The sequence below is a fragment of the Anser brachyrhynchus genome (assembly GCF_964034855.1).
Source record: "Anser brachyrhynchus genome assembly, chromosome: 19".
NCBI classification, from domain to species: domain Eukaryota; kingdom Metazoa; phylum Chordata; class Aves; order Anseriformes; family Anatidae; genus Anser; species Anser brachyrhynchus.
Genome location: NC_137712.1, coordinates 3,629,610 through 3,650,760, shown reverse-complemented (window position 1 = coordinate 3,650,760; position 21,151 = coordinate 3,629,610). Strand labels below are relative to the sequence as shown.

The 21,151-nt window shown below is 49.3% G+C and overlaps 3 protein-coding genes across 9 annotated transcripts; 2 read left to right on the top strand and 1 right to left on the bottom strand.

The window, feature by feature from the left end:
• The first annotated feature begins 248 nt into the window (after nt 1-248).
• Nucleotides 249-16,244, top strand: PPP1R26 (protein phosphatase 1 regulatory subunit 26). 6 transcript variants are annotated; one of them, XM_080561560.1, is made up of 5 exons: nt 249-582; nt 657-806; nt 907-3,732; nt 6,788-10,900; nt 12,258-13,151. In XM_080561560.1, the coding sequence occupies exons 4-5, from the start codon at nt 6,849-6,851 to the stop codon at nt 12,451-12,453; spliced, it is 4,248 nt and encodes a 1,415-aa protein (XP_080417686.1). In that variant the 5' UTR covers nt 249-582; nt 657-806; nt 907-3,732; nt 6,788-6,848; the 3' UTR covers nt 12,454-13,151. The 6 variants fall into 6 exon arrangements, with proteins under 6 accessions (XP_080417686.1, XP_080417685.1, XP_080417688.1 ...); XM_080561559.1 differs by having other exon boundaries at nt 249-806; XM_080561564.1 differs by lacking the exon at nt 12,258-13,151 and adding an exon at nt 15,450-16,244 and having other exon boundaries at nt 251-806.
• Nucleotides 16,245-17,313: 1,069 nt separating this feature from the next.
• On the bottom strand, nt 17,314-18,737 carry PIERCE1 (piercer of microtubule wall 1). Its single transcript, XM_080561574.1, has 3 exons — nt 18,529-18,737; nt 18,358-18,430; nt 17,314-17,768 (listed from the first exon to the last, which is right to left on the bottom strand). Exons 1-3 carry the CDS (start codon nt 18,606-18,608, stop codon nt 17,583-17,585), a joined length of 339 nt encoding a protein of 112 aa, XP_080417700.1. The 5' UTR covers nt 18,609-18,737; the 3' UTR covers nt 17,314-17,582.
• Nucleotides 18,705-20,527, top strand: MRPS2 (mitochondrial ribosomal protein S2). Of its 2 annotated transcripts, none has more exons than XM_080561572.1 (4): nt 18,705-18,776; nt 18,941-19,021; nt 19,147-19,276; nt 19,618-20,527. In XM_080561572.1, the coding sequence occupies exons 1-4, from the start codon at nt 18,749-18,751 to the stop codon at nt 20,159-20,161; spliced, it is 783 nt and encodes a 260-aa protein (XP_080417698.1). In that variant the 5' UTR covers nt 18,705-18,748; the 3' UTR covers nt 20,162-20,527. The 2 variants fall into 2 exon arrangements, with proteins under 2 accessions (XP_080417698.1, XP_080417699.1); XM_080561573.1 differs by having other exon boundaries at nt 18,729-18,776; nt 18,944-19,021.
• The last annotated feature ends 624 nt before the right edge of the window (nt 20,528-21,151 follow it).

Genomic DNA, 21,151 nt, shown 5'->3' with positions numbered 1-21,151 from the left:
CGCCGCTGGCTGGCAGCTTTCACAGGCATCTCTATTCCTTTTTTTTTTTTTTTTTTCTTCTAAATTAGATCTTTCTATTATAACTTCAAGGCCTCATGAGTCTCCTTGGCATTTATTAAATAACAACTAAACTCTTCAATTTGCCATGTTACTACACGATGCAGTTGTACTCCATCTGATGCGCCGCCTGCGGTCAGACTGAAGGGGCTGAACCAAGGGGGGGACGCAGGAGCGGGGCCAGCACCACTGCCCTGGGGTGTGCTCACAGCACAATCAAATTCATGCAAGAGGGAAGCAGGTGCTCGAGCCCCACCTGAGCCCTGTTTTGAACCAGAGAGAAGCCGCCCGCTCAATTTATTTAAAGCCAATGCTTGCACTGCTTTTTTTTTGCCAAAAGTTTTGGACCTCCTGAAGCTCGGTGGAGCCTCATATGTGGACCCTAAATACTGGCTGAGCTCAAGGTTCAGACCATGCTCACTCCACATCCTTTCCCCCACTTTGCTTCCACCAAAAACTTAAAAGGTCCCGGCAGGATTTCACTTTAACAGATTGGTTTCGCCCCGAAACTCAACGGCACACTTGGTGAGTTCACAACTGCCACCAGCAGAGGAAAAGGTTTGCAGAACCTGAGGCTATCGATTTCCCCCACATCCTAGACGTGGCTGTGCCCTTGGCTGGCATCGGATGTGACTCACATCCCAGCGGAACAGCAGCTCAGCAATGCCTGGTGTTCGAACACGGCTCCACGCGAGGACTGTAATTGGCCTTGAAGCCACAGGTTTCCCGACAACAGGAACATCTGCGAGGTGAGTCCTTTCATTCTTACTATTTTGTTTTTAATCTTGTCCTTTTTCGTTCTGGAGGAAAAAAAAAAAAAAAAAGGCATCACCTGAACTCTGTTTTCAGCCTTGATAACCCACAGCAGCTTTCGCCTCTAATGTGTCCGGAGCCACCTATAATGAGAGCCTGTTCCTACCCCCTGCAATAAGCTGCAAATGGGATGAGCAGATCCTGAGGTCAGGGAAGATGTTTCATTTCGAAAACATGAACGTTTCCCTGCCATCCCAGCCATCCTAACAAGGGGTCCAATTAGCGCTGGTGACTTTGTCATCCATCCACCAGGGACGTGTGGATGGGGACCACTGCTCTCATTTCCACAAAGATCATGGATCAGGAAGACAAATCATCCCTAATGGGACCTCGGGGAGAGGCTCCGTTTTTATTTCAAGTGAAAGGACGCACATGGAGGCCAACTTGTTCTGCAGGGCCATAAAATGCCACCGCCGCCAGTGACAGCAGTGCTCTCCAGCAGCAGCCAGCCTCCCTCCCCTCCGAGCAACTGCATGTGCACAAGCACATTTATCAGGCTTCTGGCCATAGCTTTGACTTTAATTTTATTTTTAAAGTGCATTCACATGCAAATTGACTTGGCCTGGGAGGATACATGAATACAAGAGCCCTTTCTTTCCTTTGGAGTGGCATTAGGAGGAACATGGTGAAAAGAGCAAAGTTTCCTCACCTCCGGGCTGCAATTCTGCAGCTAAGGAAAAGCATGTTCATTGTTTTCTTCCGCACACAGATGCTGGCTGTGCTGTTTTCAGCAGTTTCGTTCAAGCGAGCCATTTCAGAATATAAAAGCTTATTGCATATCCAGGGGGAAAAAAAAAAAAGAAAAAAAAACCAGCTGTTTTATTTATTGTAAGAGCAGGAGATAAATTAAGCTGAGTCTATAACTGTGCATGACCGTTTGAAACGTGGTCCTGTCCCATGTCCTGAATAAAAGCAGGATCAGGTCTGGTAGGTAAGGGACTCCTGGGGGGGGAAAAAAAAAAATAGAATGTGAGATTGGAGTCTAGGAAAGAGCTCAATTCCTTCTGCCTCAGGCTGAAAATCTGCATGCTCCCCAAAAGAAGCACCTTCAGGGTGAAAGCAGATAGAAAACCTTCCACAGCACGTGGCATACGCCAGCCCCATATCTTGCGATGTATTGCTGCAGATTGAGCACAAAAACATCAAAAAAGCCTTGCAGCAAAGAGCTGCAGCACCCAGCACCTATCCTGCACCTGTGCCAGGGACAGGACAGGCTCAATCTGGGAGCAACACCAGCTTCAGCAACACCTTCTCTTTCTGCAAGGACAGAATGGATTCACCTTGGAGCCGTGCTAAACTCTTGCTGATGTGTAACACCACATCAGGAAACTGTCCCCTAACTCCGAGTTAAACTTCTCCTGAGTTGCGGGGCTGCGATGTGCTGTCAAAGCTGCAGCAGAAGTGGCAGCGTCAGCCACTGTGCTCATGCAAAGAGCCTGGAGCTTTGAATGGAGAGGGACACGGAAAATGATTGTGTGATACACCTATGAAAGGCAACGGGCCCTGACATCTGCCACGTCCTTGTGTATTGGGAATAATTCCTCTTACTGCAGAGGAGCCCAGGGGGATGGGAGCACAGTGTCTAGTCTGCACGGCCACAAGCTGCCACCCCACTTCGTCCTGGGACCCTTTGTACCTGCTGTTCCCCACTGCTGTTCGCTTGATATTTCATCACCTGAGCATTTTCCCTGTGATTTCAGCAACACCCAGCCAAAAAATGCCAGTTTCACCTGTACTATCAAAGGTATTCAAGCACCATGACTATAAAACGCACTGGCAAAATGAAAACAGGCAGCGCCTGGGGTTAAGGTGCCGATTTTATTATTTAACAGAAAGTAAGAAAGGGAGTGCTTGTGAAGATGTAGAAACCAAGAGCTATGAGTGATCCTGCAGTTTTTAGTGAAGGAGCAGGTTGAAATGGGTGTCCCATGAGGGAGGATTCTGGTGCTTTGGGATCCGTAATGCCATCGGCAGGGACGTGGCTCTGCAGGGAGGGAACAGGCATGGGTGGGTCAGGACGGCCGTAACCCCAGAAAGCACAGGGGTTTTCCAGTGGGTAACCTGTACTTGTAGCGGAAAGTTTCTGGAAAGAAAACAAACAAATTAAAACAGGCTTTGGCTCTTATAACCGATTTGAGCACCGCATCCCAAACTTTAGGTTTGGGACAGCAAGTGGCATGCTTTGCTGATGTTTTCAGCCTTTCCTCCCTCTGTCGGCTCCCTTCGCGCCCCGAAGGAAGCGCTGCGGGTTCTCCTCGTCCTGCGGGCAGCGCTTTGCAGCCCGTGGGGACACACACCCCACACGCGTGTTTTCATCCCCGGGGGCCCCACCACGCGTGTTTTCAGCTCACTGGACGAGGCACGAGGCCCACACCTCGCCCTGACCCCACCGCGGTGCTTCAGCAGGCCCCGGCCCCACCGGGACCGGCCGCCTCCTTCTCCTCCTCCTCCTCCCCCCCGCAGCAGACCCATGACGAGGGCTCCAGCCTCCTTCCTGCCGGCCCGGCCGTGCCTCCCTTTGTGCCCCGGCGGCGGGGCCGACCCGACCCGGTGCTGCCCGGCCCGCTCCCCCCCCGGTCCCCGCCGTCCCCTCAGCGAGCACCGGCGGCCTCCGAGGGCCCGGTCCGGCCGCCCCCGCCTCCCCGGCGGAGCCCTGCGGCGCATGCCTCCCTCTCCCCGGGGGCAGGGAAGGAAGCGCCGCCCGCCCCTGCACCAAGCGCGGCGGGCAGCGGCCGCTCGGAGCTCGGCAACGGGGCGCAACGGAGCGGCCGCGAGCGGCCCGGGGAAGCCGCCGGGACGCCGCTGCCTGTCCCCCCGCCCCGTCCCCCGTCCCCGCCTCGGTCACCCCCGCGGCGGCAGCAGGTGAGGGCCGGGGGTCGGGCGGAGAAGGAGGAGGAGGCGGCGGGGCCGAAGCCGAGGCCGAGCCCGGCTGAGGGCGGCGGAAGGCGGGAAGGGGGAGCCATGGCGGCGCCGCTCGGCCCGGCCTGACGCGGGCACGGGGAGGGAGGGAGGGGGCGCCCCGCGCAGGCGGCCCCGCTGGCCCCGGGGGGTGGCCGGTGGTGTCCCCTGGCTGCTAACGGGGGGCCCCCCAGCCCCGGTGGGTGCCCTCGCGGTGTGGGGCTTCTTCACGGCTTCTTCATGTCCCCTCGTGTTCTTCTGGGGGTGGCCGGAGTGGGGGGTGGCTCCTCACGCCCTCCCCTGGGTGCCCCCCCCGGTGGGTGTCGCGGTGGGTGGGTGTCCCCTCGTGTCCCCTCACGCCCTCAGTGGGTGTCCCTGTGTGTCCCCTCACGCACAGCCTTCGGGATGTCCCCTCACGCCGTCTGTGGGTGCCCCCCAGCTGGGTGTCCCCTCACACAGCAGCCCCCATGGGTGTCCCGGTGGGTGGGTCCCCCATCATGTCCCCCACGCCCTCGGTGGGTGTCCCTGTGTGTCCCCTCACGCACAGCCTCTGGGACATCCCCTCACACCCTCCGTGGGTGACCCTCAAAGCCACCTCACGGTGGGCAGGACCCCCCCCACGACCCCCAGTTGTCCCCTCTGTGGGTGCAGAGCCCCCCAGGAGGCGGCGGGCGCTGGGCTGGTGACAGGCCTGCCGCCATCTCCTCGCCTGCCCCTTGCACCGCCCTTCCCCTTCTCCTGCCCCCAGAGGGGAAACTGAGGCACGGAGTTGGGGGACACGGAGAAATTATGAGGGATGTGACGCCTTGGCTGGGGGGGCTTTGGGCAGCCTGGGCTGGTGGGGTCATGCCAAGGCAGGGGGTGGCACTGGGTGGGCTCCGAGGGCTGTCCCAGCCCAAACCAGGCTGCGATTCCATGAATTGTGCCTGAGAGAGGGTTTTCACCTGGGTGAGGAAGGAGCAGCAAGGTTGTCCCCATCAGCCATGGCTGGAGAGCAGCAAAGTTGTCCCCATCGGCCGTGGCTGGGGTTCAGCATCCCTTCCTAGCCCCAAGCATCACGGTGTGCGTTACCTGTAGCCACAATAACCATCGTGTTTTCTCTCCAAAGGCGGTCATGTTTCGGCAGTAGAGGTGGTAAATAAATGCAGGTGCTATTAACGCGCGTCCCTTTGATTTACCAGTGCACAGTTGACTCTCAGCAGCTGCCACTAGGGTGTTGGCCATGGCCCCAAGGGGTGGTGTGAAAGTTAATCTCGATGCTGTGTAATGTTTGTAGTGCCACAGCCGTCCGAGTGTGGGATAATGAAGACGTTTGCCCCTTCTCTGGAAACTGTGGAAGTAGGTTAATAGGAAATAGGCTTTTAAAAAAAAAAAAAATTATGAAGCTGGAATCTGAAGTATGTTAATTGCATTTCTTCAGGATAATTAGGTATTCTAATTTCTGTCTGTCTGAATCTTTGCTGCTTATTAGAAGGAAAACCGTCTTTAATTTATCGTTGCCCCGGTGGATGTGTTGGAGACTGTTTTAGAAAATTTGTGTTCATTCACGTTTTTCTAAAAGTTTCAGTTGTGACCTGCATCACAGCAGGCTTCTCAGCTGCTTCTGTGAGACGCTTCCCAGGGTAGCTCGTGGCTTTGTATGTGAAAGGCTGGGAGGGCTTGGATTTCATTGGCGAGTGTAGAGCAGAAGTAAATCTAAACTATCTTCAGTTGACTGAAAAGGTGGAATTCAAACAGCGTGTCATGTTGCTCCAAGTACCAGCCATCAAGCAAGGATGTTCTTAATCACTACACTTAAATTTTTAATTCTGCAAGACTGATGTTTTGAAACTAATTAATACTGAGGAATAGAAAACCAGCAACGGATGTGCAGAGCCAAAGGTTTGGGTTAAAATGCGTTAAGATGCTAAGATGTTCTTCGGCAGAAAATCAGCGAGTGGAAAGGCAAAACATTATCAGCTGTGTTTTCAGAGCTAACCACCCTGTGGACATTGTGTAAGGCACGTTCAGGGTGACTCTGCCTCGGTCAATAAGATTTCAAGAATATGGTAGTCTCCCAACAAGATGGCAATAAAACTGATCCCTGAGCGCAGGTCCCAGAATACTTTTGACACAAGCATTTGTCACGTTGTACTACAATCGGTGTTGGAGCGCTGTGCTCTTTTTTAAAGTGATAAAGCGTTGTCATCCCTGCTTGTCTGTTATCTTTTTCTCAGTAGCAAATACATTTATAAGTTTTAAGGAGTTATAACCATAGTCATTCTTTAAAATATTAGTTTAAATATTAAGAATGATAGTTTAAAATATTATTAAATATTATTTAATCTAATAAATTCTCTAAAATATTTATTGCAACTGATTGATTTGAAACCAAAGCTGGAGAATAATGGACAAGAGTAAAGCTGGAGAGAATTCGGAGGTAAAAGCACGTCTCTAGGCTGGTAGAGTGCGGTGCCACGTTGCCACTGGAACTTGCTGAGTTTGCAGGGGAGACGGTGTATCGGGCTTGTAGAAGAGCCCTACTGCGGTATTTTATTTTAATGGGGACTGCTGTATGTCTTGTGCCAGCCATGTATTGTTTTCATCCCACCAAACGATGCTGCAGGTGAAACCTTCTGCCCCTGAGGGACCGCATGGAAGTTCTGTTTGGGGTGTCAGTCGTTCCGTCGACGATTTTTTTCACTGTCCCACAAAACAGGCCTTGCGCTGTTTGGGGTTTATAATATAATACTGCTCTCTCAAATTCCTGAAGATTTGTGTTTACCAAAAGGTTTTATCCTGCAGTGAGATCAGAATGATTTCTCTCTCGGGGTTATTGCGGTATAGCATGTTTCAGGAAGAAGTAGGTTCCCTTTCTTTCTCCTCGAGCTGCCCAAGTTCCTCTGCTGTATGTGTTTAATACCCAGCCAGAACTAATAAAAGCTGTCCTGGGTTTAGAGTTTCTACTACCGAGTATTATTACGTATCTAACTCCTGAAAAGTTCCAAGTAATAAAATATTTTCTTCTTTTTTATCGTAGGATGGAAGAGAGACCAGTCTGAAAAACGCCTCCTTCGTGGACTTTGCTGTTGCCTGCTAGAATGTTCCTTATGAATGCTTCTCCCTTGGTAGCTCTTCAAACACAATGGGAGTCCTTTGGGCCGGCAAGGAATTGTAGATACCCTGTTTGCTTCTCTGAATCCGAAGGGAACGTCACTAGAACCTCTGTAAGCGCAAAAGTTCAGATGATCATAAACAGCCTGCAAAGTCAAGAGTCTCCCCTGGGTATGAACAATGAGTATGATTGTATTATGCAGAAGAAACAAAAGGGAGAAAAGGGCACCGGTAATAGGGTCGCATCCAGCACCACGTTGCTGCGGAAGCATCCTAAATATACCGAGCGTGGTTGTCCTGCTGGTTCAGACGACGCTGAAGTGGAAGTGAATGTGGGATTTGAGACTCTCTTGCTTGATTCTGATAGTGACGACTCTGTTGACCGAGGTATAGAAGAAGCCATTCAAGAGTACTTGAAAGCAAAAAGCAAAAGTGACCAGTCGTTACAGAGGAATGCGGAGTGCTCTGAAAATATAAGCAGAGACAAAAGGTTTAAGAGACAATTCTCCCAGAACAAAATGTCTAGTGACCTGCTACCTGTGAAATTTAAAGCAGAGATGCTCTCTGAAGAGTACCTTTCTGACCAGCTGGGGCTTGGTAAAAGGCTACAGCCTGCTTCCCCTCAAAGCATCAGCAGTGATGATTCCTTTGAACAAAGCATACAAGCTGAAATAGTGCAGTTCTTGAATGAGAAAAAGCAGCAAGAAATCAGCAAGTGTGTAATCGGGGAGGATAAAAAAGATTCCCAGGTGAGGTCTGTCCTAAAAAGCAACAAACAACCAACAAACAAAACAAGTTGTGGTGCTATGAAGCAAGATTGTAACGCGCTCCTCTTGAGACACCATCCCAAGCTACGGAAGACCAGCACGCAGTCCAAGTGTCTGAAGGCTAAAATCCAGGAAGAGCCCGGTGATTTCAACCAAGTGAACCGAGCGTATCTAGAAATGGCCACTGCCAGCCAGCCCTGGCTAATGCAGCAAAATAAAGAAAGCGGAGCTAATTACTGGGAAACTAGGGGAGCGCTTCTGAACGAGAGCGTGCACGCCTCTGACTCGAGTAGCGATGATGGTATTGAAGAAGCCATTCAGCTTTACCAGCTAGAGAAGATCAGGAAGGAGGCAGGTCACCCAACAGGCTCTGTCCTTTTGCAAAGGGAACAATTTGACGCAAAGGGGATAGCCGACATTTCTGCAAGCCTGACAATTAGCTCAACAAAAAGTGCCTCACCAGAACTCCATAAAAACCCTATCAGCAACAAAAGGAAAGAGATTAATTCGAAGTCGACAGAACTAGAAAGCACCAGCAATGAATTTAACAAGCTGTTTAAACCACTGAAAAAAGCCAGACACTTTGTACCTCCGGAAAACAAGATTGCTGCTTGCGAGCTCACGCTGCAGGCCTCTTGCAGGGCAGACACATCTGCAGAACTCATGTGTGCAGAAGCTATCCTTGATATTTCCAAAACAATCATGCCATCCCAAATGGGAAGTGACAACAGATCCCTCGCTACGGACTCCTTCTTTTCTCCCCAGCTTCTCTCATCCTCCCATTGTGAAAGTGACAACAGCCTCGTGGACAGCGATGATAGCATAGAGCAAGAAATCAGGGCTTTTTTGGCTCTGAAAGCTCAGTCGGAAAGCCTCGTAACAAAGCCTCCCAGCCTGTCACACTCGATCCAGATGCCTTTGCCATCTGATCAAAACAGCCTCACTGGTACTCTTGAGCCTTCTCTTCCCAAAACACTGAAGCTATCACTGAGTCGTAAAAGGAGACTTAAAAGGGAAGGCAGAATAGTGAAACAAGATGCATCAAAAGCACCTGAACAGCTGGGGACGGGATTTTTCCAGCCGGATACCTATTCAAAATCTCCTCTGCTCCACGGGGGGTGTGCCCCGAGCAGCCCTGAAGAACTCTGTGATGCTCGGAGGCTCGACAGCAAGGAGACTACCCAGCAGCAGCTGATCTCTTCTGAGCTGTGCGGATCTGCTGACAAATACGTGGCCTTGGATTCTGTAAATCCTTTTTTGCAGGTTCAGAGTGGTGCGAGAAAGCTTATGAAAAATACCATCCAAACTCAAGAGAGAGACGGTTCAGCTGATGAGAGCAGTTCTCTGGATAGTGATGAGGACCTTGATAGTGCCATCAAGGACCTTTTACGGTCTAAAAGAAAATTAAAGAAGAAGTCTAAGGAGCAGAAATCTCAGTGCAAGAAGAGAGTTAGGTTTACCGAGACAGACGCTCAGCTGCTGGATGAATTTAGTAGCCTCCAACAAAATGAGTGGAAATGTAAAAATCCTGTGCTACTGAAAAGTTGCCTGTCAAAATCTAGAAAAGCTGTGAAAGAGAATGCAATCAGAAATCCTCCAGACAACATAAATGTCAAACTTTCAAATGAAAGGCCAGAAGCCGTTAAGAACTTAGAGTTTGATTTACAGCTTAAAAAAGGATATAAACCCGAACCAATTTCAAACCAGAATAACCTGCGGGTAGCTAAGAATAAAAAATGTACTTTCACAGCTGCATCTGACGCTGATGATAGCAGTTCAGTGGATAGCGACGACAGCATTGAACAAGAAATAAGGAAATTTTTGGCAGAAAAAGCTAAAGATTCTGCAAGCAATTCAGAGATGCAGAAAGATGATGCAACTCTAGACCTATTGAGGGTGACCAAACAAACTGCTAATAAAGGAAAAGCAAAGCAACAGCCAGTTGAAAATGAGGTTGGCCTCTTGCTGGGTCAGAGCAAAAAGACTAAGGTGTCCCAGCAAGCCAACGAGTTGAAGAACTCTCAGAGAACGGAAGGGAAAAGTGCAATGTTACTTGACAGTGAGAAAGCTGCTCCCTCGGCGGAGAACATTTATTTTCATACTACTGGTCAGTCAAAAGCTAAACAAGGAATGGGGGGGGTTAAAGGTGGTGCTGCTGGTGAGTTACCTGGAAACGCAACAGGTAAAAAGGACATCCCTAAAACAGAGCCTGTGCGGAAAACACTTCCAGCTAAAAACAGCAAAAATGAAGGTTGCAAAGTACGAAAAGTAGCTAATGCGAAATCTCGATCTAAAAGGAAGAACACCTTTCACTTAAAAATTTCAAGTAAATTTATCGCGGGTCTCAAGTACGCTCGGGAAAGGAAGAAATCCATGCTTTTGATGAAAAAGCAAAAAGCAGAGCAGGCGCTCAGCCAGAGCAGTGCATTAGGAACGGAGGTAGATTCCCAGGATACGGACGTACTTAAGCAGGGAAGAGAAGCCTCCCAGCCAAAAGGTGAATTTAGCGGGGAGAATAAGGCAGCAATAAAAGAATCCAGTTCTTCTCAGAAGCTCGCTGTGGAAGCGTCAGGTCCCCATGTAGCAGAAAGCTGTGAAAGACTGGAGGCTGCTCCTTTGTGTATCACAGGGGAAGCTGAGGGTTGCCAAAAGGCTGCCACTGCAGGAGACCACTCAGATTCACATTTGAGTCTCCCCTCGCAGGAACAGAGCGTGGCAGCAGTAACAGCAGATAAGGCTTGCAGAGGAACATCCAAAGCTGAGAACACAGAGATACGTATGAAGGAAGGAGATATCCACAAAGACAGCTGGGCAGGTTTGAAGTTAGGTCCCCCTCTCCCACAACACGGTGTGGCAGCAGTAAAAGCTGATAAAGTTAGTGGAGAGACGTGTCAGGAGAGTATACGTGGGTGCAGTAATGGAGAGAATAACCAGCAGGACAGCGTGTCAGACCCAAGTTCAGGTTGCCCGCTGCAGGAACTAACTGTAACAACAGTAACAGCGGATAAAACTAGTGGAGGAGCATGCGTGGGTAACAGTGTGCACGCGTGCATTAAGAAGGAAGAAGTTCTCCACCAGGACAGTGACAGGCAGGAAGAAATTCAGGTATCCAGATCCAGTTTGGAAGGAAAGCTGCCTGCCCTGCAGAATAGGGAAGCTGATTGTGAACTGGACCAAGGGCAGGAAGTTCTAGACAAAAACTGTGCAAAATTTACTGACGTACCCGCAGGGGACTGCCCAGATTCCCTCTTGAAAGTAAAGGTTTCAGATATGTAAGTACTTTTTTTTTTCCCCCACAATAACAGTATTTTTAGAAAATAACTGTCGTTATAATTATCTTGATTAAAACTTGAGACATGAAAGGAGAGATGGTGGGAGAGGCTGATATATGTATATCATATACACACTAATGTGAAAAAGGCATCTATTTAACAGGGATATCACGGATAAACATACTTAGGTTTTGTAGAATTTTGTAAATTATTTAAAGCGCTCTAAGGAAATATTTTTTATAATGATTTTTAGGGCTTACATGACTACAGGATGCTGTAGTTACTGTAGATAAGATGATGCTGGCTGATCATGCTTTAAATTATGAGGCCTCTAATCATATATTAAAAGGAAACCTGTTTGCGCGCAGAACATACTTGGCAATCTGTTGAGAGATCCTAGGAAAACACAGCGTTTAATACGAGTGCTGTGCGTCGGAAGCAGACTATCTGCCGTTTGTTTACATTCGAGTTGCCTTAGGACAATCCTTTGTAGTGGTTTTACGCGCGGGTCTCAGCTCTCCCACCCCAAGGACTGTTGGGTGAGCTCGCTGAGCAGAATTCCGGCGGCGGCGGCGCAGCTGTGGGTGCGGAGATCCATCCGTGAAGGTCCAAACGCAGGTCCAGGTAAACAAAGTGGGTCAGACTGTCCACACGGCCTGTGTAAAGGCGATCTCAGCAGCCGCTGAAAGTCCCTTTCGAATGCTGAAAACCTCCTGCTAGCAGGTGATTCAAAGCACAATTGAAGTTGAAAGAAAGTGAAGGAGCATGTCTACTTAGACAACACGATTTCTGTGGATTTCACTACTTACGTACTCGTGGGCCTGCAAGGCTGAAACCATTTCCTCGTTGCTCTCGAGTCCAGTTCTGATGCCCTGCAGTTGCCCAGAGATGGGGTTTGATTTTTCTGAATGACTTTCTTCGATCGAGTGCCCTTACTTTCCTTTTTCAAAAGTGGTTTCTAAAATGTTACGTTTCTGTGAACTTTTCTCATTTACAATTTTTGTGCAATAGAGCAAAGCTAGGTTTGCTGTAGGAAGTTCCTAACGTAAACGCCAAGGATATTTTCAGCACTGTTCTTTCATACTGATAGAGCTCTCTCTGCCTCTCTTTCCAGCACCCAGAATAAAGCAATTTTTCACTACTGTCTTTTTATTTGTACTGACTTTAAATGACATTGAAGTAGTGCGTTCATATCACAATAAAAGTGTCCCCACACCGGTGTCACTGAAAAATCCGAAAGAGGTGGATTTAAGCTGTTGGCTGGTTCTTTCATTTTCGTTTGTGTGTAGTGAAGTCCTTTGAGTAGTCCGTTCTTGCATCTTGTCCTGTGAATTGATTCAATATTCTCTTTATCCAGTCTTCTGCAGAACTTCTCTCAGCCAAGCTACCATTTAGCGTCACTTGGTTTCTTAATCACTTCAGCAGTCTTCCTGGAGGCTGGCCTTAACGTCGCAAAACGGAGCAAAAGCAGTCAAAGAATGGATCCAGTATCGCTTAGTATCCCCAGATGTGATTGCATTCGCAGAATATTGGCAAAGTGCAGCGTAGCGTAGAGTAGAAAAAGTAACCGTGGCTTGTAGAGAAATAAAGAACATCCTTTGTGTGGTTATACTGTTGTGCAGTTACATTTTAAACACGTCTGTAGTGGTCACTTGACATTTCTTACTGTCTGGCCACCTTTTTGTAGTCCTTGGGCTGGTTGGTTGGCTTAAGAGATCAGTATGCTAGGTCATTTCATTTTTGTGGTAGGATACCTTGGGAAAGTGTTTTTTACTTAGCTCACGTGCCTGCACTAAGTCTACGCGGGCATGTATTTTTGTCTGCCTTGAGTCGGTTGCAGGATTTAGGCCTTTTGTTTGGAATAGGTAAATAGGCTGGTATTTTAAAATAGAAGTTTTCAGAGTACCTTGCTTTAAAAGGATTAAACTGTGCTTAATAGAGATGATGGAAGCACTATGTACTGTTTGTATGAAATAAGCTGAATGTTTCTCCTCAAAATTTTCAGTAAATCACCATTTAAGATTTAAAAGGTGTCTTGTGCCCCTGTCAATGTGTCTGTGTGCTCAGTACTACTCGTGAACTGATTCACTTCCAGTTAAGATGCAATTCCGATTACCTTGTGCTTTAAATAAAAGCTAATTTCAAGCGGCACTTTTTTAAAATTGATAAACTTGATTTGTATATAGGAAATGGTGTACATTGATAAGTTTATAATGTTTAATAAACGGGGTTCTGACCATGGACCGTGAAACCAGAGTGCTCCTATGGTTTGTTCTCATCATCAGTAGCGAGTGGTGTTTTTGTGTCACAGCTTTTCCCTCCTGTCTAAAGACGCAATTAACTTCTGCCAGTAACACTTCTGAGTGAAGGATGTCTCCTGCAAAGTCGGTCACGGCATTTGCGTCAGCTGAGCCTGGGAACAGGATCTCACTTCATCTGCTGCTCTCGCTTCTTGCATCCTGCTGTCCTCAGCCACCAGCAACCCGAGACCGTAATCCCCTGTGACAATAGCTTGTGCTTTCCTCGGGACTGAGGCAGAATCCACATCCTAAAATATGCGACTCTCTAAGGGAACGTTCTTAAAAAAGGTAGAAGGAGAATGTACAAAATATATAGGTGTAAAAAAAAAAAGTGCATATTCTTGGAGGTGAGAAGGGTGCTTGCAATCCTAGCAAAACCCGAAGCAGTTTTGTTTCCTGGCACTTACGGTCAAGAAGTAGAGTCCCTCTGTGCTTGCCGCGCTCCGTTAGCAGCACGAGGGGTTCCTCCCTCCCTCGGAGGCATTGCTCAGCAGGTGAGACCTGTGCCTCAGGTGGAAAGCACTCCGCGTGGGACCGTGTGGCATCCTCATAGCACAGCTGCAGCCTCCAGAATTTGAACGAGATCCTTTTCTGCCATAGCAGCGAGTCCAGGAGCCCCTGACGGCGTGGGGAGAGGATGAGCGTGCTTTCATGCTCCCCCGGGGGACGTTGCAACACCCAGCCCAGGAGTTCTCCCGGGAGGCAGCGAGACTGAGCTCCTCTGCGGGCTGGGAGGGAAAAAACCGCGCGGGGCTGAGTCTCCATGGATGCGGTACTGAAATGGGTGAGGGTATTTTTTTCCTTCCTACTGATACCGATGATAAGAGGCAGCCAACTGCAGAGCAGGCAGAGGCTGTGTGCCCCCCGACCCTTTCTTGGCATCCCCAGTGACAGCTGCAAGGCACTGGTTGAGTGCCCAGAACGAACCTCCTCCTCCCGTGATTTCGGCCCTCCCAGGGAATTAATTTTGTCCTCTATCTACGGCAGCATGCACATGGAGCCACGAACTCAGCTCTAATCAAGAAAGTAAAGAAGTTACTTTTTAAATGACTGCTGTTTTTGTTTTTTTAATGCATAATTATTTTTTCATTCAAAGCATGAATCTCATTTGGCTGTTTAGTTACCAAACTGCTTATTGTGGCTACTGGTAACTTACAGCACCCCGAATGCAATACCGGAGTTCTCAGATAAACCTGTGCTCGTTCAGGACTTTGAAAACGAGTACACTGTTTTATTTTTATCACAGCAACTATATTTTTCTGTGCTCCAGGAAAAGCAATCTTCAAGGATCCTCAGGGGACCACGAGGACTACCTTCATTTTTTATAAGCAGTTCTTTGCTGCTATTTTAGGAACGTGTAGCTGCTTTTTTAAAAGGCAGAAACAGACCACCTCTGCCACCATTTCCTTTTGTTAGTGTCTGTGTTGGTTGACTGAAGTTTTTCATACCTCTGAGAACTGCAGTTTGCCCTGGTTTGACGGCGCAGCCTCAGGTGATTCTAGCTGCAAATTTGGAAACCTTGTTTTCGAAATAAAAAGTAGAAAGAGCCTTTCAGGTAAATTCTCTGTGGTAAAATGCGTCACTGTCATCTTTAGAATGGTATTTTCAATTTGTACAGGTATTGCTAAAAAAAAAAATATAAGTGTATTGGGCCTCTGAACACCTGAACAGGTCAGTATATCTTAAGCCCACAAAAGCAGGGAAATGTGAGAAAGTAAAAACAGGGAAAGTACACCTTTGACCTAAGTAAGGTGAACAAACATAAGTGCTTAAGCGAGGATACAGCAGAATCCAGAGAAATAGAGCATGCAGAAGGGATGAGGAGCTGCAAACTTGTGCAGCCTTGAGCAAATCCACGTGCAGAGGCACATCTCGGGGCTGGCTGCAGCTGAAGCCTGCATAGTGCTCCCTTCTCAGCTGACCTCGGAGGAAGTGAATGGGGTAGCTTTAATCCCCCACGTTTCGGGATACAGATTATATGAGGGTGATGCAAGGTACGCAGTGTGCAGAACTGGTTTCAGTTCAGGAACAAAAAGGGGAGTAATTAAGGCAAGGAAGAAAAGAGGTGGGTGTTTGCAGATCAGCTATGGAAAGAGGTAGAAAACAGGCGACAAAAGCCACTATATTTATATTTCAAGAGGTAGTTTCATCCGTAAATTATTCCACCTGCAGAAAAATCTGTGGATAAAAATATGTGTAAAATTGTCACAACTGTTTGTATTAATTCTGCCCTTCATTTTTCATTTCAGGAGAAGAAAGGGAAGTTATAAGAAACCCAAGGCATTGTCTAGAGTCTAACAGAGGAATAGCAGTGAGTGCTAGAGGGTTGCTTATTTATTTTCATGTGTTAAATGTTAAAAATGTTAACTTCTCAGGCCCATTTCTATGTTCAGTATGTTTACTTGTTCAAATCTGTTGGTGTTTTTTCAGCTATTGTCTTTGAGATACCCAAATTAATTGCAGTGTACGACTGGGATTGTTTGGTAGCCTTGACTGAAATCTTGCTGGTGGATTCTTTGAATCTTTGAATGTTTAAAAAAAAAAAAAAAGAGTACAGGCTTGGTGACGTGCTGTTAGGTTTTGAACTTCATGTTCTTAGACTTCTAATTTTTATTTAGTCACTTTAACTACACAAATAGTTTACCTTACCTTTACCTTACAAATATGTTCATCATCTTGTCAAGCTTCCTAAACAGTTTATAAGACTATACAAAAATGATACAAATGTTTATAACAAATGAAGACTATCTTTGCTGTGGTACCAGCACATATGATACTGGTTTTATTTTTTTGGCTATCAGCTGGAATAGTACTATGCTTCTTTTTTATATATACTATCACTATGTTTAACCGGTAAGGTCAGAGATTCTCATCCATAAAGAGGCTAGTTTCTCTTCAAAAGTAGTTTTTAAGTAAAATATGATACGGTGTTCCTTTCAGTGCAGGTACTGGATAAATGATGCAGTTTCTCTGTCTGTGTAACTACAGTTGTTGCAAGAAAACTTAGGAAAGTGTTTTTTTTTTTCTCTGGATTAGTTGTCTTTTTCTCAATAATTTCTTAAGGCGTTGTAGTTTTGACAGATAAGAAAGATGAACATGCTGTCTGCGAGAAACCATTGAACATCCAAAGGCTTAATACATACCTCTGGAAAACATGCATTTTGGTTATTCATTAAACAGTACAGAAATGGTTTTTAAAAAATCTTATTAATGATATATGATATATGAGCCCAGAGTTTAAAGGATTAAAGAGTTTATTAAAGAATTAATTTAAAGAGTTAGAGGGAAAAGGTTAAGGGAATGTATTTTTTGTAATGTATGTCATTCTACTATTTATAAGTATATGCTGCCTATAAATTAAATAGAATGTTTCATGAGCTATTTAAATGTCATTTAATCACATTCAGTATTTATAAACTAAGGTATTATTTCTAGTAAAATTCATTCCATAAGTTAGTGATTTCCATCTCGCACCAAAGTTGCTGCATGTGTTTTTCCTACCGAACTACTGAATTCAGTTTTGATAACATGGATTTAACTTTCTTTTCACCCACAGATAAATTTGTGGCCTTAACTAGTTAGGAGTCCTATTTAAAAAAATACATACAAGAGTTTGGAGGTGGGGGGATCATTTCTAGAAATGTACTGCTACCTTTAACCTGTTAATTTTGTAGCTACTTTGTCATGTTGTAATAGCAAGCCTTACGTCACTAAGCTTTTATTCCTATGTTCTGGAGAAAAAAATCTCATTAAATTCTATCTTATGTGTTTAATAGTGTGAACATGTGTGTTAATCTGTTGCTGCTTATTGTGCCATATGATTTTTTTTGACAGTTTATAGTGTTTTACTGCCCTTGGGGACAACAACTACAATTTTCAGCATTGCTTAAGTGCTGTATGTTCCTCGCAGCAGACACAATGCTAATGCCATGGAAGCCAGTGATCAGAGAGAAGTAATTGTCCCTTCCCTGCTTATCTTAGCAGAGAATCAATATTGGGTGAGCAACAAAGCCCATCTAAAAATAATAGCTGCGTGGCGGAGCAGCATGGCCTGGGACACCAGGTAGCAGCCACAGCATTCCTGTATACTCACGGGCGTTCAGAACAACATTATTTTCCTGCACGTGTTTCTTTATTAAGACAACAGCTCTGAAACAGTAGATTAAGTTTAGGACTCTCTCAACACTGTGGTTGTCATACCGGGTTGCTTACCCACTTAATTCCCTGCGCACAGCCTACGTTTCTGCTGTGACAACAGATTTAGGGTAAGGTCAGTGCTGTTCTTTGCCTGCTTATTTTTTGTAGGGGATGTTTATTTTTTTACCTATGCAGCCAGCACTAAACTGAAGTGGCTTGGTATTGTAGCTGCTGCTGCCACAGCTCTAACAGTACGACGGCCTGCTGGCGTTGTAGCTGGGATGGAAGTTGAGGGTGTCATAGGGGGTGATGAAGTTGTCTGGGCCGGTGACGTGGCTCTTCTCCAGGTAGGTGTTGAGCCCGTTATTTCTGTACATGCCGCACTGCGCCAGAGTGTTCGAAAACGCATGTGAGGTGACGTGCAAGGTGGTCTGTGGGAAGGAGAAACAGGAGAAAGGAGACGATATAAGTGCCAACATCAGCAGCACCTGCAATTTGCACAAGTCTGGACAAAACTGTAAGGGTTCTTCACCTCAGTGCGCCTCAAGGAGTTCATTGTCAGGGATGTTGCAGACAACAGGGGGTTGAGATGGCTCGGAGGGGCTGGGTCTGCCAGTGGCTGCCGAATGCCATCTCTGAGATGCGGCCACCAAAACCTCCTACCCCAGCTGCTTTCTGCAGGAGGGAGGTTTGCTCTGCGTCGGCGTGGCTGCTCTTACGGAGGGCATGGACCCGTGAGGAAGAAAATGAACCCAGCACTGGCAGCGCGGTGTCGTTAGCCGCAGACCCTTGGGAAGCTCCAGCTCAGCGTGCCAGCACCAGCTCTCCCTTCCACCCACACTGGGGGGCTTTGTGAACTGGGGGGGGGGCTTTGCGAGCCATAGCAGGGCCCCATTTCTTGCGTCTGTGCCCCTCTTGCCTTGGGAGGGAGACAAAAGCCCCCCCAGGAGGCCCAAGGGGAGGCCGGGACCCGTTGGAGCCAACCGGGGTCCCAGGGAACCGCTTGGGGCCCGCACCTACCGGCACCTCGTGCACCGTGGGGGCTCTGCTCCCGTAGGCCTGGCTGCTGGTCCGGTACAGGGGGTGCGGCTGCCTGCGGGGGGGACACGGCGCGTCAAACCGGGCCGGGACCGGGGGGATTGGGGCCGCGGGTTTTGGGGCCGGGGGGTTTGGGGCAGGGGCTGCGCTCACCGGGAGCCGGCGGGGTGCTGCAGGCCCCCGCGGTACCGGGAGCCGGGGCCGGGACCTCCAGGGGCGTCCGGACGGGACATGGGGACCGGGGGGGGGTCGGGGGGGACCGGGAGGGACAGGGAAGGACCGGAGGGGGGGGGGGCAGCGGTACGGGGGGGTCGTGGGGCGGGGGAAGCGGAAGGCTCCGCTCCTCTTCCTCTTCCTCCCGCGGGCTGGGATCATGGCGGTGCCGCGGATCCTGCGGGCAGGTGAGGGGTCGGGCTGTGCCCAGCCGTGCCGAGCTAAACCGAGCCGAGCCGTGCTAAACCGAGCCGTGCCGAGCTAAACCGAGCCGTGCCGAGCTAAACCGAGCCGTGCCGAGCTATGCCGAGCCGTGCCCGGCAGTATGACCGCCCTGCTTCTCTCCCCGCAGCAGCCCCCCGGCTCTACAGCAGCTTCCCAGCCCCGGTGCCAGCCCCAGCCCCGGCCCCAGCCGCCCGTTCCCCCGGTCCCGGTGAGTGCTGCCGAGCCCCGGCCCCTTGCCCCGGCCCGGCCCGGCCCTGCTCCGGGGCTTTCCTCCGGCCCCTGCCAGCCCGGGAGGGAGGGAGCGATGGTTGGGGGCTTTTGTCCTTCTCCCAGGTGCGGATGACAGGCTGCTCACCGAGCCTCTCAGCCAGCCCGACTTCTTCAACGTGAAGGAGCTCTTCTCCCTGAAAGATCTCTTCAACGCCCGGGTGCACCTGGGGCACAAAAAGGGATGTCGGCATAGGTGAGTGACCCGTCTCGTGATCCAGCACTTGTTCACATCAGGAGCGTTTCCACAGTCAACCCAAGCCTTTGTGTGTGGCACCAAGCCAGGCAGGGGCTGGGGCAGCGCACACAGCCTCTGTTTTCCATCTGGGCACATTTACTGCCCTACAAAAGCACAGGGACCCCGAGCTGAGCAGGTGTCAGACCCGCAGCCCCTCTGCACCCAGGTGGGACAGACACGGATGGATGCTGCGCACCAGGGAGCTGCAGAGAGCAGCTGGGAGTTGGGGTGTGGAGCCAGAAATTTCTGCTCGATGTAGCCCCACATCCCCATGCGTCGCCCGCCCTCTGCCCCCGCAGGTTCATGGAGCCCTACATCTTCGGCTGCCGCCTGGATCAGGACATCATCGACTTGGACCAGACGATGGATCATCTCCAGCTGGCCCTCAACTTCACCGCCCACATCGCCTACCGCAAGGGCATCATCCTCTTCGTCAGCCGCAACCGCCAGTTCTGCCACCTGATCGAGAGCACGGCGCGGGAGTGCGGGGAGTACGCGCACACGCGCTACTGGCAGGGCGGCCTGCTCACCAACGCCCCCATCCAGTTCGGGTCCGGCGTCCGCCTGCCCGACCTCCTCATCTTCCTCAGCAGCCTCAACAACGTCTTCGAGCCCCACGTGGCCATCCGGGATGCCGCCAAGATGAACATCCCCACGGTGGGGGTGGTGGACACAAACTGTAACCCCTGCCTCATCACCTACCCCATCCCTGGGAACGATGACAGCCCCACCGCCATGGAGCTCTACTGCAAGCTCTTCAAGATGACCATCATTCGTGCAAAGGACTACAGGAAGCAGAGGGAGGTCTTCCACGAGCTCCAGAGCAAAGCAGAAGGCAATTAGAGCCGCTTCGTGCTGGCCGAGGGACAGGCGTGACCGTGCCCAGCAGTGTGGCTCAGCTCCCAGCTGGAGACAGGGGTCCTGCTCTGCTCCCGTGGGTGCTGCACCCTCAGCATCGCTCTGGTCCTGCACCCAGAGCACCAGCTTTAAGCAGAGCAGTGCTGAGGGACGTCTCCAGCTCAGAAAAAATTTGGCTGGAGCATTCTGAGGGGAGATGGAGCAGGGCCAGTCTCAGCTCTGTCCTTGTTTGGCCCTGTTGCAAGGAGGCACCTCTGTCCTGAGGCCGTCCTGTTCCCGAGCTAATGGTCTGGCATGAAACCACGCGTATCGCGCACCTCTTTATGTGACAAATAAAGGGCTTTGATCCTTTTTTTTTCTTCCCGTTACATGCGACGGTGGGGAAATCTCTGGCAAGCGTTCATGCTCACAGGATGGGGGGCCAAAGGGCTGCAGGTGCCCTCAGAGGGCAGGGGGCTGTGCAAGGCCAGCCTGTGCATCACGGGGGTGTCGGGCCCCTTGGGGTCAAGCATCCACCACAACGGGCTGATGAAAAGAAATAAAAGGTTTCCCTTTTTCCCAAAGAAAAGGGAAGCCCAGCCTCTAACATGCCCCATGCCTCTATGGGGGCCTTAGCGCAGTCCCGCAGCGTGGGGGGCAGGCACAGGGAGGGGAAGAGATGCCGGGGAAGGGTCCCCATGTCCCGGTGTCCCCATGAGAGTAACGACAGCAATAAAGCTGCTGATCTATTTTGTGACCCTGCTGATGAGTGGGAACCCGACCTTTCGGATGCCTCTTTCCTCTCTTTCCAGAAGAAGGTGACAATTTGTAGCTCTTTCACCAGCGCTTGAGACAAAGCGGGGGTTAATTTGTATAATTACCTAAACATGCTTTTCTGCCACTCAGGTAATTTTTTATGAATTCTTTTACCTTTTTATAGTGCCAAACTTAACAAATATGTAACCATTTGTGAGGAGTGGAGAAATCTAAACTAAG